Source organism: Scyliorhinus torazame, chromosome 11 (genome assembly GCF_047496885.1).
Source record: "Scyliorhinus torazame isolate Kashiwa2021f chromosome 11, sScyTor2.1, whole genome shotgun sequence".
NCBI classification, from domain to species: Eukaryota; Metazoa; Chordata; class Chondrichthyes; order Carcharhiniformes; family Scyliorhinidae; genus Scyliorhinus; species Scyliorhinus torazame.
In genome coordinates, this window is record NC_092717.1 from 111,629,845 (window position 1) to 111,649,617 (window position 19,773).

The 19,773-nt window shown below is 47.8% G+C and overlaps 1 protein-coding gene across 4 annotated transcripts in view; it reads left to right on the plus strand.

The window, feature by feature from the left end:
• Positions 1 to 19,773, plus strand: part of arfgef1 (ADP-ribosylation factor guanine nucleotide-exchange factor 1 (brefeldin A-inhibited)) — a 362,892-nt gene that overhangs the window by 113,705 nt on the left and 229,414 nt on the right. For all 4 annotated transcript variants that reach the window (XM_072467619.1, XM_072467620.1, XM_072467621.1 and 1 more), the window contains exon 4: positions 1,640 to 1,786. In XM_072467619.1, the coding sequence (XP_072323720.1) occupies positions 1,640 to 1,786 (147 nt within the window). The remainder of the gene's footprint in view (positions 1 to 1,639; positions 1,787 to 19,773) is intronic.

Here is a 19,773-nt window from a genome sequence, read left to right on the forward strand (position 1 = left end):
AAAGGCCTCCTGCTCCTATCTTCTATGTATCTATGTATTATAATGCTTATGTGAGTATACGTTTCTTGCCACTGAGTTATAGAAAAACATCATATTGGAGAATCGATGCATTGTGCCCTGCAGTGGTGATTGGATACAGTTGACTTCACGTCATAGACTTTTTACAGCACGGAAAGAGGCCCTTTGTGCCCACACCGGTCAACAAGCACCTATCTAATCCCATTTTCCAGCACATGGCCTGTGGCCTTGTATGCTATGGCCTTTCATGTGTTCCACTAAATACTACTTAAATGTTGTGAGGGTTCCCACCTTCACCACTCTTTCAGGCAGTGAGTTCCAGATTCCAACCACCCTCTGGGTGAAAATGTTTTTCCTCACAACCCTCTAAACCTCTTGCCCCTTGCCTTAAATGCCCCTTGGCCTTTGGTTATTGACCCCATCAGTTCTACACTGTACTAACTTCCCAACCTCCGTGATGTCACTGAGAGACACGGGAGTCTTTTTCATTGGGAGCGAAGAAGAAATAGATGAAAAGGTGTTTCCCGAGTTATTTTGCTGTTAGGTTGGGAATGGCATTGAGATAATTCATATAAAGGTAACTGTTACAATCTCGGCAACTTGTACTGTAAAATACAGAAATAAATGGTTCCCTATTATTGCATATCACACAGTCCACAGCATTACAGTTCCAAAGAGTTGCTTACTTTTTACTTTCCTCGCAAGATAACTTCTAATCCCAGAGCTATCTCTCACTGAGGGTTACACTATAGATTTCTTCATCTAGCTCCAATCTAGGCTGACCTTCCAGCTTCCTTGAACTCCTCATGAACTCCTGATCTTCAATCTAAGCTTGTGTTCCCACCTACGTTCTGTGCAGTGAATGATAGTCAGCATTTTCTCTGCTTAAGATGCACACCTGCCTGGCTCTTCTCTGCTTCTCAGTTGGTTATCGAATACCCAAGCCAAAATTGCATCAGCTGTCTGTGATATTCCTGGGTTCAAAGGAAAGCCTGTAACTTAATCCCAAAATGACTTCCACTGCCGCCTTTCCCGTGGGAATGGGCAACATGTCATCTTTGCAAAGGTTATCCATGATCGCAACTTCCTTTCAGTTTATGAGTAAATGGATAATTTATAGTATAACTGTTTATAACTTAGTATCTATAACACCTCTTTGGGAAACTCCGAGTCCACTCATTGTAGACATGGAAACTTCTGTCATTGTCCCCAAGTATGAATACTTTGCATCTCCGTCTCAATAAAACGAGTCTTCAAATGATCTCTAACAATTAAATCATTCAGGCTTACTGTCAGCCAGACTCCCAATGCAAGCCACATGACCCTTTTAATCTACCCTATAATTGAAGCTACAACCCTAAAATATTGTCATCTTATCAAGCAAAAGATATGATCCTAAAACATGACCATAAACCTTACAGTTAAAATGGCAGTTTTCTAACTATCGCAGTGCCATTCTGAGATCAGCTGCATGATTGCAATAACTAGGGATAGTTTTTATAGATTAATGTGTTATAAATTTGTTCAAATCTATGTGATGGAGAAAAAGACAAAATTGTAAAATGTGATTTTGATTGCTTTTTGATCTAATGCTAACTTGTCTCTGCCTTCTTTTGTGTAGAAATTAATTGCCTATGGGCATCTCACAGGTAATGCCCCAGACAGTACAACACCTGGCAAGAAATTAATTGATAGAATCATAGAGACAATATGTGGTTGTTTTCAAGGACCACAAACCGACGAAGGTGTTCAGTTGCAGATAATTAAGGTAATATTTTAATAGTTGAGCTATCCAGTGACCATGGAATATTTGGAAAGATTGTTATGAATGTTTTCAGTGCATTGATACAGAGTTCTGCATATGTGCTTTAATTTGTAATTTCTTTGGATACCATTTAGTAAACCCATTTACAAAATTAAATGGAGTATTTATATCAGAGGTGCCCAAAAGATCGATCATGACTGCCTGGGAACTAGTTTCTGGTCGACCACGCTTTCTGCACACCACAGCACTCGATGCTTGTGTGATGTGCGCTTTCTGTACACTCACATGCATGGAGCTGATGCATACGTGGCATGCCCTTTCTGCTTACTGGACATGGGCAAAGGTGGCACATCCGTGAAACTGGTACATGAACGATGTGTGCTTTCTGCATACGTGCACTTTCAAATTTGAGAGGATTATGAAATGTGAAAACTGGAATAATAGTTAAGAACCAGATCCACACTTCAGGTGATGGTAATGTGCTGAGTGGACGCACATCAGGCGGCTCTCCTCCAGACCAGAACCAAATAGGCATTTTAGGCGAATTTTGCCTAAAGATTCAAAGGCAACTGAGAGAAGAAAAGATTCAAACCTGAATGCCAGTGAACGGGAGCTCAAGGGGCCGAAGGGATGGTAGAAGTGGCGGAAAAGGCCACAAGCAGCAGGTGGACGAGCCGGTGGACCCGATGGATTCCTGGCAGACTTCTCTAAAAAATTCGCAGCAGCCCTGACCCCACACCTATGGGACAAATTTGCAGATTCTTCAGCGAGGGGCACCAGGCCTCCACCGCTAAGAGAGGTCACAATCTCGCTGATACCCAAAAAAGACAAAGACCCGATGGAATGCGGATCATATAAACTAATTTCGCTGCTCAATGTAGACGTGCAGATACTCGTGAAGGTCCTGGCTAAGAGACTGGAGAACGCAGAGGACCAGCCGGGCTTTGTCAAGGGTGGACAGCTAACTGCGAACATCAAGCGGCTGGTGAATGTAATAATGACCCCATTGGGATAGTGAACACCAGAGGTGATCGTCTCCCTGGACGCCGAATAGGCCTTCGACAGAATCTAATGGAAGTACTTCATTGAGGGAGTGGAGCGGTTTGGGCTGGGGATGGGGTTCACCTCTTGGGTGAAACTCCTGTACAATGCCTCCAAGGTGGACCAACACGACCAGCTCTGAATATTTCCAGTTGCACAGAGGCACAAGGCAGGAATGCCCACTGTCCCCGCTCTAGTTCGCCTTGGCAATCGACCCCCTGGTGATCGTTCTGCAAGATGCGAAAGGTTGGAATGGCATCGAAAGAGGAGGCAGAGAGCACAGAGTTTTGCTCTATGCGGATCATAGAATCATAGAATTAACAGTGCAGAAGTGGGCCACCCAGCCCACTGAGCCGCACCGGTCCCCGGAAAGAGCACCCCACTCAAGCCCATGCCTCCACCCTATCCCTACACCCAGTAACCCCACTTAACCTTTTTTAAAAAAATATATATTTTATTGAAATTTTTTTCGAAACAACATTTTTCCCTCTTACAAACCAAATGGAACGATAACAAAATAGAACTTTTTAACAATACACAAGTAACAAAACCCCGTTATCTATTGACTTATCCTAAACTAAACCCCCCCTCCCCCCTCCCCCCCCTTTCCCCCTGGGTTGCTGCTGCTGGTCATCTGTCTTCCCTCTAACGTTCCTTAGGTAGTCGAGAAATGGCTGCCACCGCCTGGTGAACCCTTGAGCCGATCCTCTCAGGGCAAACTTTATCTGCTCCAGTTTAATAAACCCCGCCATATCGTTTAGGCCCCTGCCAGGCCTCCAGTCCGGGGGGGTTTCGCCTCTTTCCACACAAGTAGGATCCTGCGCCGGGCTACTAGGGACGCAAAGGCCACGACATCGGCCTCTTTCGCCTCCTGCACTCCCGGCTCATCCGCAACTCCAAATAGAGCTAACCCCCAGCTTGGTTTGACCCGGGCATTCACCACCTGCGAGATCACTCCCGTCACTCCCTTCCAATATCCTTCCAGTGCCGGGCACGCCCAAAACATATGTGCGTGGTTTGCCGGGCTCCCGCCACACCTCCCACATCTGTTCTCCACTCCAAAGAACCTGCTCAATCTTGCCCCCGTTATGTGTGCTCTATGTAGCACCTTAAATTGAATCAGGCTAAGCCTGGCGCATGAGGAGGAGGAATTTACCCTGCTTAGGGCATCAGCCCACATACCCTCTTCTATCTCCTCCCCTAATTCTTCTTCCCACTTTCCCTTTAGTTCTCCCACCGACTCCTCCCCCTCTTCCCTCATCTCTCTGTAAATCTCTGACACCTTGCCCTCTCCGACCCACACCCCTGAAAGCACCCTGTCCTGTATCCCCTGTGTCGGGAGCAACGGAAATTCCCTCACCTGTTGTCTAGTAAACGCCCTCACCTGCATATATCTCAAGAAATTTCCCCGGGGTAACTTATACTTTTCCTCCAATGCTCCCAAGCTCGCAAAAGTCCCATCTATAAATAAATCTCCCACCTTCCTAATTCCCAACTGGTACCAGCTCTGAAATCCTCCATCCATTCTTCCTGGGGCGAACCTATGGTTGTTCCTGATAGGGGACCCCACCAGGGCTCCCCACACCCCTCTCTGTCTCCTCCACTGTCCCCATATGTTCAGTGTTGCCCCCACCACCGGGTTCGTGGTATACTTTTTAGGCGAGAGCGGTAGCGGTGCCGTCACCAGCGCCTCTAAACTCGTCCCTTTACAGGACTTTCTCTCCAGTCTTTTCCACGCCGCTCCCTCCCCCTCCATCATCCATCTACGTATCATTGCCACATTGGCGGCCCAATAATAATCTCCCAAGTTCGGTAGTGCCAGTCCTCCTCTATCCCTACTACGCTGAAGGAACCCCCTCCTTACTCTCGGAACTTTCTCTGCCCACACAAAGCTCGTGATGCTCCTATCTATTTTATTCAAAAAGGTCCTGGTGATTAATATAGGGAGACATTGAAATACAAATAAGAACCTCGGGAGGACCATCATCTTAATTGCTTGCACCCTGCCCGCCAGCGATAAAGGCTGCATGTCCCACCTCTTGAAGTCCTCCTCCATTTGTTCTACCAGCCGTGTCAAATTAAGTCTGTGCAAGGTTCCCCAGCTCCTAGCGATCTGAATCCCCAGGTATCGGAAGTTTCTTTCCACTTTCCTTAACGGTAAGCCTTCTATCTCTCTACTCTGGTCCCCTGGACGTATCACAAATAATTCACTCTTCCCCATGTTTAGCCTATACCCCGAGAATTCCCCGAACCTCCTCAAAATTCGCATAACCTCTATCATCCCCCCCCGCTGGGTCTGACACGTATAACAATAGGTCATCCGCGTATAATGAGACTCGATGTTCTTCTCCCCCTCTAATCACCCCTCTCCATTTCCTGGAGTCTCTCAACGCCATGGCCAGAGGTTCAATTGCCAACGCAAACAACAATGGAGACAGCGGGCATCCCTGTCTTGTTCCCCTATATAATCGGAAATACTCCGATCTATGTCGACCTGTAACTACGCTTGCCATTGGTGCCCCATAAAGAAGTCTAACCCAACGAATAAACCCGTTCCCAAACCCAAACCTCCTTAACACTTCCCATAAATACTCCCACTCCACCCTATCAAATGCCTTCTCTGCGTCCATTGCCGCCACTATCTCTGCCTCCCCCTCCACTGGGGGCATCATTATCACCCCTAATAGTCGTCGCACGTTAACATTCAGTTGTCTCCCTTTTACGAACCCTGTCTGGTCTTCGTGCACCACCCCCGGGACACAGTCCTCTATCCTCGATGCCAGCACCTTTGCCAGAAACTTGGCGTCCACGTTCAATAGTGAAATAGGTCTATAGGACCCGCACTGCAATGGATCTTTGTCTCTCTTCAAAATTAGCGATATCGTCGCCTCCGACATCGTCGGGGGGAGAGTCCCCCCTTCCCTGGCCTCATTGAACGTCCTCGCCATCAACGGGGCCAACAAGTCCACATATTTTCTGTAGTATTCCACCGGGAACCCGTCCGGCCCCGGAGCCTTCCCTGCTTGCATGCTTCCCAGTCCCTTAATAACCTCGTCCACCTCAATCGGCGCCCCCAGGCCTGCCACCTCCTGCTCCTCCACTTTCGGGAACCTCAATTGGTCCAGGAACTGCCGCATCCCCTCCTCCCCCTCTAGGGGTTGAGACCTATACAGTTCCTCATAAAAGGTCTTAAACACCTCATTTATCTTTCCTGGCCTTCGCACAGTGTCTCCCCCTTCATCCCTAATTCATCCTATCTCCCTCGCTGCTGCCCTCTTTCGCAGTTGGTGCGCCAACAGGCGACTAGCCTTTTCCCCATATTTGTACCTCCTCCCCTGTGCCTTCCTCCACAGTACCTTCGCCTTTCTGGTGGTCAGAAGGTCAAACTCGGTCTGGAGTCGCCTCCTCTCCCTGTACAGCTCCTCCTCCGGGGTCTCTGCAAATTCCCTGTCCACCCTTAAAATTTCCCCCAGTAATCTATCCCTTTCCTTGGCCTCTGTTTTCCTTTTGTGGGCCCCAATGGAGATCAGCTCTCCTCTGACCACCGCTTTTAGTGCTTCCCAGACCACTCCCACAGGGACCTCGCCGTTGTCATTGACCTCCAGGTATCTCTCTATACACCCCCTCACTCTTGCACACACTCCCTCATCCGCCATCAGTCCCACATCTAATCGCCAGAGTGTCCTCTGCTCCCTGTCCTCTCCTACTTCCAGGTCCACCCAATGTGGGGCATGATCCGAAACCGCTATGGCTGAGTATTCAGCTTCTTCCATCCTAAACGACCTTCCTAAAACAAAAAAATCTATCCGGGAGTACACTTTATGGACATGGGAGAAGAAGGAATACTCCCTAGCCCTAGGTCTAAGAAATCGCCATGGATCCACTCCCCCCATTTGGTCCATAAACCCCTTAAGTACCTTGGCCGCTGCCGGCCTTCTTCCAGTCCTTGAGCTGGATCTATCTAGCCCCGGGACAGCACTGTATTGAAGTCCCCTCCTAAAATCAAATTTCCTGCCTCCAGGTCCGGTATACGCCCCAGCATCCGTCTCATGAATCCCGCTTCGTCCCAATTTGGGGCATACACATTAACCAACACGACCTCCATTCCCTCCAGCCTACCACTCACCATTACATATCTACCTCCGCTATCTGCTACGATGTTCTTTGCTTCAAATGCTACCCGTTTCCCCACCAAAATGGCCACCCCTCTGTTCTTTGCGTCCAGTTCTGAGTGGAACACCTTTCCCACCCATCCTTTCTTTAGCCTAACTTGGTCTGCCACCTTTAGGTGCGTCTCTTGTAGCATAGCCACGTTTGCCCTTAGTCCTTTCAAATGCACGAGCGCTCGGGCCCTTTTTATCGGTCCATTCAGGCCTCTCACGTTCCACGTGATCAGCCTCACTAGGGGGCTACCTGCCCCCCTCCCGTGTCGACTAGCCATTACCTTCTCTAGGCCAGTCCCATATCCCGCCTCCGCGCTCCCGCTCGCTCCACGAGCGTCGCACACCGTCCCCGACCACCCACTCTTTAGCCATTCCCTTTTGGAATTCCGCAGCAGCAACCCAGTTGTTCTCTCCTCCCCCCCCCCCGCTAGATCCCTATCTAGCTTGATTGCTCCCCCCATATCACTTCCGTAAGTCAGCTGACTTCAACTGACCCCGGCTACTCCTGCTCACTCCTCGACCCCCCCGGTGTGAGGGAACTCCCTTGCGCCTGTTTTCCCGCCTTATTCTTTCTGGCGCGGGAACATCCCTTTACCTGACCCGCCTCTTATGGCGCAGCTCCCTTTCCCCTCCCCCTCCCCTTCCCCATTCTCCGACTATGTCCCGTCTTTCCCCCCTCACCGGCGCCCACATTTCCCCAGTGTCCCCCCCCCCTTCCCTGTTTACTTCTCGATTAACTTTCACCATAACATTAACAAGAACAATAACAATTCCCTGCAGCATCAGTCCCTCAGTTCCGGTCCAGTTTCTCTTCTTTAATAAAGGTCCATGCTTCCTCCACCGCCTCGAAGTAATAGTGTCTCTCCTGATACGTGACCCATAGTCTTGCCGGCTGCAGCATCCCAAACTTCACCTTCGTTTTGTGCAAAACCTCTTTGGCTCGGTTGAAGCTCGCCCTCCTTCTCGCCACCTCCGCCCTCCAGTCCTGGTATATCCGTACCACCGCATTCTCCCATCTGCTACTCCGCACCTTTTTAGCCCATCTCAGGACCACTTCTCTGTCCTTGAGGCGGTAGAATCGCACGATTATCGCCCTCGGTGGTTCTCCCGCTTTTGGTCTTCTCGCCGGGATCCGACCTGCCCACTCCACCACCATGGGGCCCGCAGGGGCCTTAGCACCCATCAGTGAGCTCAGCATCTTACTTGCGTACGCGCCACAGTCCACTCCTTCCACACCCTCAGGGAGACCTAGTATCCTAAGGTTCTTCCTTCGCGCTCCGTTTTCAAGGGCCTCGATCCTTTCAGCACACTTTTTATGAAGTGCCTCGTGAGTCTGAGTCTGAACCGCCAGGCCCAGGACCTCGTCCTCAATACCTGACACCTTCTGCTCCACCACGCGGAGCTCAGTCTCCTGGGTCTTTAAAGTCTCCTTCAGCCCCTCAATTGCCTGTAGCATCGGGGTCAGTACCTCTTTCTTCAACAGGTCCACGCACCGTCTCACGACCTCGTCCTGCTCAGGCCCCCATGCCGCCTGCGATTTCTCCGCCGCCATTTTGTTCTCCTCTCCCTCTGACCTTATAGTTGAAGATTCTTCGGGCTGCAGCCGCCGCCGCCGGTTTTTTCCTCCGTCGTTCGGGGGGGACTCCCTTCCCACACACCCCACACCGGGTTGCTCGGCCGAAAAAATTCCCGTTGGGGCTCTTAAAAGAGCCCGAAGGTCCGTCGGAGCTGGAGCCGCCGAAACGTGTGGCTAGCTCATCCTCACCGCAACCGGAAGTCCCCGCTTAACCTTTTGTACACAAAGGGGCAACTTAACATGGCCAGTCCACCTAACCTACACATCATTGGACTGTGGGAGGAAACCGGAGCACCCGGAGAAAACCCACACAGACATATGGAGAAAGTGCAAACTCCACACAGTCAACCAAGGCCAGAATTGAACCCGGGTCCCTCGAGCTGTCAGGCAGCAGTGCTAACCACTATGCCACCCAGGATGACCTGCTCCTGTACATCTTGGACCCACAGAGCGGCCTGAAAGTAATCACGAAGCTCCTGGAAGAGTTGGGGCTTTCTCGGTGTACAAACTCAACCTGAGCAAGAACGAGGCATTCCCGGTGAACCTGAATGGGGGAGGGACAGAGCGGGGGGGTCTACCATTCAAACTAGTCCAAAGAAAATTCCACTACATGGGTATCCAGATAGCCCAATACTGACACTGATCCACAAGTGGAATCTGACGGAGGAAGTTAAAAACGACTTGCAGAGATATGATGCACTCCCCCTTTCCCTGGTGTGGCGTGTGGGGGGGGGTTACTGAGGAGAGCAGATAAGAACAAACACAATGGGGAAGGGGCAAGGTGGGAACCCAAGGGATTTGCAGAGAGAAACATGGGGTGTGAAATAAAAGGGAGGAGGGGAGGGGGCAGGAATCCCCCCCCCGCCTCCCAACCCGCAAGGACGACAACTTAAACCGCAGAAGAGAGGAGTGGAGCACAGTAGTATGACACCCAGGGCGAATGTTGGTGCCAGGGGAGAACCAGACTACCAACTGGTTTGGGGCGGGATGCAGACAGAGAGAATGTATATAAAAATTGTAAATATCCGATGCACTATATGTTAAGTTGTTATTCGGTAAACACTGAAAAATGCCCAAAAAATATTTTTTTAAAAGAACCAGATCCAATATATGACGCTCAACAGAAATAAATAAGTTAACAACTTTCACTTCAATAGCATATTTAATATCTTAAATTATCACAAGGTAATTCACACCAGTATAATTGAACACCAAACCAAAGATAATCAGGAGCTGTGCTGATTTAGTGGGTTTCAACCAGGATCGTGGTAAGAGATATAAAATTGACCTTTGTTGAGTTCCCAGCTGGGAGTAGGGTTGAGAGAGAGAAATTGGTATTGAAGTAGACGATCAGCCATTATCTTGTGGTGGAATGGACTTTACTAATGCCTTTTGAGGGAGGAAATCTTTGCACAAGAGTGTTCTTGGTGCATTTTTCTTTTTATCGCTAGACAGGCATATAAAGTCTATATTGTGCAATATGTTTGAATGCCCCTATGGGGGAGGGGAAGAAGACTGTGTTGGTAGATTGTGTTCGGATGACTGTCAGAAAGTAGACCTGTAACTAAAACCTGGGCACCCTGATTTATATGGTTGATGAGTTAACAGATAAAATTAAATAAAAGATGAGGATGTTCATCAAGGTGGAGAAATCATTCCTTTATTACTACAAGTGCATGTTAGTTGAAAGATCTTCTCTTCAAATTGTTAATGAAATACCAACAATTCGTATTTTAGGTCTTCCACATTAGTTGTCTCAATTAGAGATAAATGATAATCAGTTTAAAAAATGATTTTATAGAGGTACTCTAGCTGATCTCGTGGATAGTCTGGCACCTTGATTATGTTCTAAGGTTTACCACGGACCACCTGCAAGCTAAACGGTTTTGTTGTGTATTTATAGTGATTGTTTACCAGCAGCATTTAAGCTGGACAGGGTGCCTTAAGATGATGCATACATTAAATCATCGGCGGTGACATCATCGATTTTGCGCGATTAACTGTGCAGAGTAGGTCTTCAGCTTGTACTGAACGCATCTCCTCAATAAAGCATCTTCGTTATTTTTTTAATTTGGAGTACCCAATTCATTTTTTCCAATTAAGGGGCAATTTAGCGTGGCCAATCCACCTAGCCGGCACATCTTTGGGTTGTGGGGGCAAAACCAACACAAACACGGGGAGAATGTGCCAACTCCACACGGACAGTGACCCAGAGCCAGGATCGAACCTGGGACCTCGGCGCCGTGAGGCAACAGGGTTAATCCAAAAGCTCCTTAGTTTTTTAAACCTCTGTGGCCTTCTAGCCTCAATCATGCAAATACGGATACAGCAAAGGTTTATCATCACTATATTACACTATATACAGCAAATTAGTGAAAGTAATATATAATTTGACCCACACAGGTTAAATATATTAGACATTGAAAAATGCAGGCAGCATTTTTGTACTATTTATCAACTACTTTACAAAACCTACTTTTAGATTTATACAACCGTATCCCTCCCTCCTCTAAAACCTCCTGATCCCAAGTATTTGTATATGAAAATATTTCTCCGTCATCTGAGCGTATAATACTTGTTTAAGGCTCTTGAATGATTTGTGTTTCAAATGTTCCTCACTCCCTCGACAAACCTGCCTTTTATTCACAGTTATTCACCAAATTATAACATTTTCTGCGCCTCTCCACCAACAAATCTCAAGTGAATTTTAATGGAAACTTGCCCTTCTCTGGAACTAGTACAAGGACAATCTCTTCAGTAACAATCTGATGCAATTCTGCAATTGAACAACATCCGTTAAACATCCTGATTGCACTAAGAATTACACTGCAAACCCATTTAAGACAGTCAGGCTCGTATTATGGCTCAATTATGCATGCTAGAAGCTACACATATTCTTACATAGGACACTGTCCTTTGCAGACAGAAGGAACATGTGCACACTTTACACCTTCGCCATCTAAACCAAAAGTTTAGGGAACAGTCAGTCCCTGGTTTATTCCCAGAACAATGCCATGACCAATCAGAGTCAACCTGCCCTGTTTGAAATTGAACAAAGGTGGACAGCTAACTACCCCATGCTGCAGTCTCTATGACAATGGCTCCGATCAGAGTCCACTTGCCCACCAATCAGCTCTCGGTTCATGGAGTATAAATTGTTGTTCCCCTGTTGCAGTTTGGTAATTTCTTGAGCTAATCTGATGAGTGCAAGACAAAAAGCTTGGATAGCATGCCCTTTTCTCCAGCAATACTCAAGTTTCGTTCTACTAAACGATTATTCACTTTTTTCTTATTTTTTTTACATTACATTATTGCTTTTTTTAAATAAACATTTTATTGAGTTATAACAACAACACAATAAACAATGTACATGAAACTATAAACATAGTGCAAAAGCCGTCTCCCTCTCTTACAGGTCCCACCTTTATTAACCCCCTACTCTAAGCTAAACTAACCCCCCCCCCCTCCGCTGACGATTAATTTTCCGCGAAGAAGTCGACGAACAGTTGCCACCTCCGGGCGAACCGTAACAGTGACCCTCTCAAGGCGAACATGATTTTCTCCAAACAGAGAAAGCTAGCCATGTCCGATAGCCAGGTCTCCGACTTGGGGGCTTTGAGTCCCTCCAAGCTAATAGTATCCATCTCCGGGCTACCAGGGGTGCAAAGGCCAGAACGTCTGCCTCTTTCTCTTCCTGGATTTCCGCGGGGGTCTACCGATAGCCCGAAAATCGCCACCTCTAGACTCGGCGCCACCCTTGTTTTTAACACCGTGGACATGACATCTGCAAAATCCCCTAAGCTTCGGACATGCCCAGAACATGTGGACATGGTTCGCTGGTCCTCCCGCACATTTTGCACACCTGTCTTCCACCCCAAAGAATCTGCTCATCCGGGCCACTGTCACGTGAGCCCAGTGAACGACCGTAAATTGTATCAGGCTGAGCCTGGCACATGCCCATAGACCATCCTCTATCTCTCCTCCCAGCTGCTCCTCCCACTTGCGCTTCAGCTCCACGGTCTGCGTCTCCTCTGACCCCATAAGTTACTTGTAAATGTCCGAGACGCTCCCTTCTCCTACCCACCCTCTGGAAACTACCCTGTCCTGAATCCCCCTTAGCGGTAGGAGCGGGAAGGTTGACTCCTGTTTACGTAGGAAGTCCCGCACCTGCAGATGCCTGAATTAGTTTTCTCTCGCCAACCCAAACTTCTCCTCCAGTGCCCTCATACTCTGAAAGCTCCCCTCTATGAACATATCCCCCATCCTCTCGATCCCTGCTCTCCTCCATATCAGGACCCCCCCATCCATACTTCCCCGGGTAAACCGGTGATTATTACAGATTGGGGACCAGACTGATGCTCCCTCTGCTCCCACATGTCTCCTCCATTGCCCCCAGACTCTCAGGGCCGCCACCACCAAGGGGCTGGTGGAGTACCACGCCGGCGGAAACGGCAGAGGCGCAGTTACCAACGCCCCCAAACTGGTGCCCTTGCATGAAGCCGCCTCCATACGCTCCCATGCCGACCCCTCCTCCACCACCCACTTCCTGATCATGGCCGTCCAGTAATAGTTACTAAAATTCGGCAGCGCCAGCCCGCCCTCTCCCCGACTCCGCTCAAGCATTACCTTCCTTACCCGCGAGGTCTTGCCTGCTCAAACAAAACCAGAGATCGCTTTGTTGACCCGTTTAAAAAAGGACCGCGGAATAAAGATAGGGAGACATTGAAACACGAACAGGAATCTCGGGAGGACCGCCATCTTCACCGTCTGCACCCTCTCAGCTAATGACAACGGGAGCGCGTCCCAACTCCGAAAATAGTCCTTCATTTGGTCTACTAGCCGAGCCAGATTGAATTGATGCATCCGGTTCCATTCCCGGCCACTTGAATGCCTAGGTACTTAAAGCTTCTCCCTACTAATCTAAACGGCAGCTCTCCCAATCACCTCTCCTGTCCCCTCGCCTGGATCGGATGGGTCCGATACATACAGAAGCAGGTCGTCTGCATAGAGTGAGTCTCTGTGCTCCCCTCGGACCAGCCCCTTGAGGCTCTCAGAGCTATTGCCAACGGCTCAATAGCTAGCGCGAACAACAGTGGGGAGAGAGGGCATCCCTGTCTCCTCCCCCGGTGCAGTCTAAAATAGTCTGATGCTGTCCTTTTCGTCCGTACACTTGCCACAGGAGCCTGATACTGCAACCTGACCCAGTCAATAAAGCTCTGCCCAAATCCGAACCGTCCCAGTACCTCCCACAGATAATCCCATTCTACCCGATCAAAAGCCTTTTCTGCATCCATTGCGATCACTATCTCCACCTCCCTACCTTCCGGGGGCATCATGATCACATTTAACAGCCTTCTTACATTGGCCACCAACTGCCTACCCTTAACAAACCCCGTCTGATCCTCCTCAATAATGTCCGGAACACAATCCTCAATCCTGGAGGATAACATTTTGGCCAGCAGTTTGGCGTCCACATTCAACAGAGATATCGGCCTGTAGGACCCACACAGTTCCAGGTTCTTGTCCCGCTTCAGAATCAGCAAAATTGTGGCCTGTGACATCGTTGGGGGCAGCACTCCTCTTTCCCTTGCCTCATTGAACATCCTCATCAACACCGGCCCCCATATCCCAGAGAACTTTTTATAAAACTCCACTGGATACCCGTCCAGCCCCGGGGCTTTACCAGCCCGCATGGCCTTCAGACATTCCACTATCTCTTCGAACCCGATCGGGGCCCCCAGCCCTTCTACCAACGGGGAGCACGCCTTTGGGAAATTCAGTCCCCCTCAAGAAGTGCCTTATCACCTCTGGCCCCGTAGGGGGTTCCGACCTATACAGCCTACTGTAGAAATCCCTAAACGCCCGCTGAATCTCCAACCATGTTTGCATCTCCGTCATTTACTTTCCCTATCTCCCTGGCTGCCTCCCTCTTTCTAAGCTGCTGTGCAAGCATTCTGCTGGCCTTCTTTCCATACTCATAGATCGCCCCCCTCGCCTTTCTCAGCTGCTCCACCGCCCTCTCTGTGGTTAACAAGCCGTACTCTGCCTCTAGCCTCCGTCATTCCCTTAAAAGCCCTGCCTCTCGCGTCTCCGCATACCTCCTACTGATCCATAGTATCTCCTTAACCAGTCAGTCCGTCTCTGCCCTGTCTACCTTCTCCCTGTGGGCCTATATCGAGATCAGCTCCCCGCTAACCACCGCCTTCCGTGCTTCCCAGACCACCGCTGCTGAAATTTCCCCTGTGTCGTTGACCTGCAGGTAGTTCGGAATACATTTCCTCTGCCTCTCGCACACCCCTTTGTCAGCCAAAAGTCCCACATCTAACCTCCAGTGCGGGCACTGGTTACTGTCTTTACTAACCTGCAGGTCAACCAATGCGGGGCATGATCTGAGATTGTGATCGCCGAGTACCCCGTGTCCACCACCCCTGCCAGTAAGGCCCTGCTCAAAATGAAGAAATCGATCCCGGAGTACACTTTATGCACTTGTGAGTAGAAGGAGAACTCCTTCATCCTCGGCTGCCCAAATCTCCATGGACCCACCCCCACCATCTGATCCATGAACCCTTTTAGTTCCTTTGCCATTGCTGGCACCCTGCCCGTTTTCGAGCTTGACCGGTCCAGGCCAGGGTCAATAACTGTTTTGAAGTCTCTTCTTCCCATGACCAACCTGTGCGAATCCAGGTCAAGTATCTTCCCCAGCATCCTCTTTATAAACTCCACATCATTCCAATTTGGCGCATACACATTTACTAATACCACCTGCACCCCCTCCAGTTTCCCACTGACCATAATGTACCGACCTCCCACATCCAAAGCTATTCTACCCGCCTCAAACACCACCCGCATATTGATCAGGATCGCAAACTCTAGTCTTTGAATCCAGTCCCGAGTGAAAGACCTGACTGACCCAGCTTTTCCTCAGTCTAGTCTGGTCAGTTACTCTAAGGTGCATCTCCTGCAACATTACCACGTCCGCCTTCAGTCCCCTAAGATGCGCGAACACACGTGCCCTCTTGACTGGCCCATTTAACCCTCGAACATTCCAGGTGATCAGCCAGTTGGGGGGCTCATTGCCCCCCACTTCGCTGATCAGCCATCCCCTTTTTTGGGCCCGCCTCCTGCCCATGCTCCGCGCCTCCACCAGCCCTCCCCGAGGCAGCCTCCGCCCCCACCCTCCTCTCTGTCCCTTGGCCCAAGTCCCTCCCTCGTCAGCAGAACATTTCCCCCCCCCCCAGTAACAACACTCTGGAACCCAACCCCTTTGATAAACCGAACATATGCACACACCCCACTGCACTTCCGTGAGCTAGCCCGCCCAGCTAGCTTGGTGGCCCCCATCCCTGGCGTCGGATAGTCTCCCACCTATTGTTCCCACCCCCGCTCATACAAAAACTCCAACATCAAACAATCCCCACACAATTACCTGACAGGAAAACAGCAAAATCTAAACAAGCATACCTCCATTCCCCAGCAGTGCAAATGAAAACCATAACTCACTCAGCTCTGCCACTGGTCCCAAATCAACACAGAAGGCATGACAAACAGCTTCCACAAAACGTAAAACTTTTTTTTAAAGAAACGAGAAACCAAAAGAAAAAAAAAAACATGAACGCTGCAGCAAAGTCCAAAAGTTCTCAGTCCACCACCAGTCCTTTCCTTTTCACGAAGTCCAGCGCGTCCTTAGGCGACTCGAAATAAAAGCGCTGTTCCTCGTAACATTGCATTATTAGGAACAGGACAAAATAGGAATGGGAGTAGACTTTTTAAGCCCTTGAGCCTGTTCCACCATTCAGTGCTATCATTGCAGATCTGCATCCTAAATCCACAGACCCATCCTTTGTCTCATATCCCTTAATACCTTTAGTTCACAAAAGTTCATCAGTCTCTCTCCCCACTCTTAGTCTTGGCAATCTGCAGAAATAGTTTCCTTCCATCTACCCTTTCTATTTCCTTTAAGATCTTGAACATTTTGATTAGATCACCTCTTAACTTTCTAAATTTCAGGAATACCACCTTGGTTTGCGTGATCCTTCCTTGTAATTTAACTCTTGGAATCCAGATATCATTCTGGTAAATCTACACTGTACTCCCTCCAAGATCAGTACAAGGGTGCCACGTTAGCACGGTGGTTAGCACTGTTACTTCACAGCGGGAGGGACCTAGGTTTGATTCCCGGCTTGGATCACTGTCTATGCAGAGTCTGCATGTTCTCCCTGTATCTGCATGGGTTTCCTCCGGATGCTCCAGTTTCCTCCCACAGTCCAAAGATGTGCAGGTTAGGTAGATTGGCCATTCTAAATTGCCCTTGGTGTCAAAAAAGTTAGGTGGGGTTACTGGGTTACGGGGATAGGTTGGAGGTGTGGGCTTAAGTGGGGTGCTCTTTCCAAGGTACGGTGCAGGCTCAACCGACGGAATGGCCTCCTTCTGCACTGTAAATTCTATGATTCTTCCTAAGGCGTGGTACCCAACACTGCTTGCAGTTCTCCACGTGTGGTCTTTCCAGGACCTTGTATAGCAAAAACATAACTTGCACCCTTTTATATTCTGTTCATCTCGATACAAAGACTACTACCATAATGACGCTGTGCATTCACTCAGCCTTGGTAATTTTATGTTCCTGTCTCCACTGCTTACAATGCCATCTATCATTGGCAAATTTGGATACGTGGTTTTCTGTCCTATCATCTAAGTCTTTAATAAATATGGTGAACAGTTGAGGACCCTACACCAATCTCTGGGTGATGTCACTAGTCATATTCTGCCAATTCGAGTACTGACCCATTCAACTTCATGCATTTTAATTTTAACTAACATTTTCTTTTGAAATAAAATGCCTTCTGGAAGTCTATAGAAATCACATGCACAGATGTTTCTCTGTCCTTTACTGGTCTTTATTTCCCTGGTTTCCTTCCGTCACTTTTCTTATTTAGTGGAGTGACATGAATCACGCGAACATTGGAAGATTATAATTAGGGCAACTGCAGTATTGTCATCTACTTCCTTTAAAACCCTGCGAAGAGATCAGGTCTTGTCACTTTGTCCTTCTATAGTGCCATTATTTTCTTCTTTCTTTGTATTTTGCTTACATTATTTTTTGTGGCTCTCTGACCCTGATTCAATACTAATTTACTGAGGATGTCGAACATGCTGACTGCTTTCTCTACTATAACTGCTGCTGCAAATGTCTGCTGTTTCCTTATTTTCATTGGCTGTATCGTTTTTATCAGTTTTTACGCGGCCCATATTGCATTATCTTTTTCCTAATAAAATTGGGTTGATTTTGAGATCCCTCAGAAGATTTTTTCAACATTCCCTTTTTTGTAGCTCTTTATCTGTTTGTCACCGTTTGCTGTTCATTGTAACTTTCCCATTTACCAGGATTTGGGCTTTTGTTTTTCATTTCCTCTGCTTTTATCTTTGAGTCTGATGTTGTCTCCTACCTGCTTAGTTGCCTGTGGCAATTTATTTTCCCTCTTGGGGAAATACTGGTTGGGTATAACATTACATTCTGTTTGAGCATCTCCTACTGCTTCAGTCGTTTTATTTTATGTATTTACATTGTGTACCTTGTGTTGCCCTATTATGTATTTTTTCTTTATCTTTTTTTCATGTACTAAATGATCTGTTTGAGGTGCTCGCAGAAAAATACTTTTCACTGTACCTCGGTAATAAACAAATTCAAACCCCTTGTTGGTTCTCGACATAGTGAGAAAAATATCCCGGATACATTCAAGAAAGTCACAATCTTACTGACATGCTAGTCTGCTTATCCCAACCTACATGAAAGTTAAAATTTCCCATTGAAACCACTCTGCTTTTGCCACATGGTTGTCTACTCTCTGCATTTATACAGTCTACCACTTCACAACTGTTACAGGGGGCCTGTGCACTATTCACTACATTTTTGATGCTTTTCTATTTCCTAATTCTACCCATAGAGTCTCCGCTGCCTGTTTACCTCTTGTTGATCCTCTCATCATTTCAAGTTATGTCATTCCTAATCACTTAAGGCGATTCCTCTCCCTCTACTATTTGACTTATCTTTCCTGTAGACCTTGTAACCCGGTATATTCGGTTCCCAGTATTGTCTATCTTGCAGCGACCTCTCAGTAATGGTTCCCATGTTGTGCTCTTCAAATTGAATTTGCACCTGCAATTCACTCACTTTCATCTTTATATTCCATGTATTTTTATAAAGAATATTTACCTGAGCCGCACACCCTAGCCTGTGCTTCTGCTCTAATGTTATACTTAAATATTTCTTATTTCCTCCACCTGGTTTAATTGCTTATTCTAGTTTTCCCTTTAACTGCAGTGCCTAAGACTCAATTTCTGGTACTCTACTCTCTTACAATGTTCCCTCTAGACGGAGCAGCAACCCATAGGTTCTCACACAGACACAGCACAAGTTGGACCCTTGTATGTTACTGCGCCTGTTTGGCTGTACAAAATATTTAAGGGCCCTTGCACTGAAATGAAAAACTCACTAGAAACAAAAGCAATTGAACATTGCTCTTTTTCCTTTTGTTTATTTTTGAACTGATATTTGTAATGTCTTTTCACCTAAACCCTCTCTTCCCCAACCCACCTTCCCACACTTAATAATTTAAAGTCCTTGTTAATGTCCTATTTATCCTTTTTGCTTGGACACAGTCTCTGATTGATTCAGTGATATAATTCCTTCTTGTCTCAGTACTGGTGTCAGTTGTCCCATGAACTGGAAACCACTCATTGTCACACTGCTCTTTCAGACACATGTTCATCTCTCTAATCTGTTTGTCACAATGTTGATTAGCACGTGGCTTGGAAAATAATCCAGATAATCCTTGAAGTTTTGCTGTTTAATTAGCTGTTAATTCCTGGTATTCTGCTAATAGGGCCTCTTGCCTCCTCTTCCTCATGTTCTTCATTCTAAAGTGGATCACAATGGCTGGATCCTCTTCTTGCCTCTCCAATGCACTTTCAAATCAGCTCAAGATGTGTCTCACCCTGCTTCTAGGAAGGCAACACTTAACAGTCACACTAACCCTATTCTGAACCTGCACACGTTGTGACAGAAGGCCGCAGGAAACTATTCAGATAACGCCCACCACCCCACCCGCACCAACATTTGGAGCCCCTCCAACTCACACTTCAGTTCAAGAATGGGGGAGGGGGGGGGGAAATTAGAGAGGGAGGCATCCACTACCAATGTGTTTGCTTAGTAG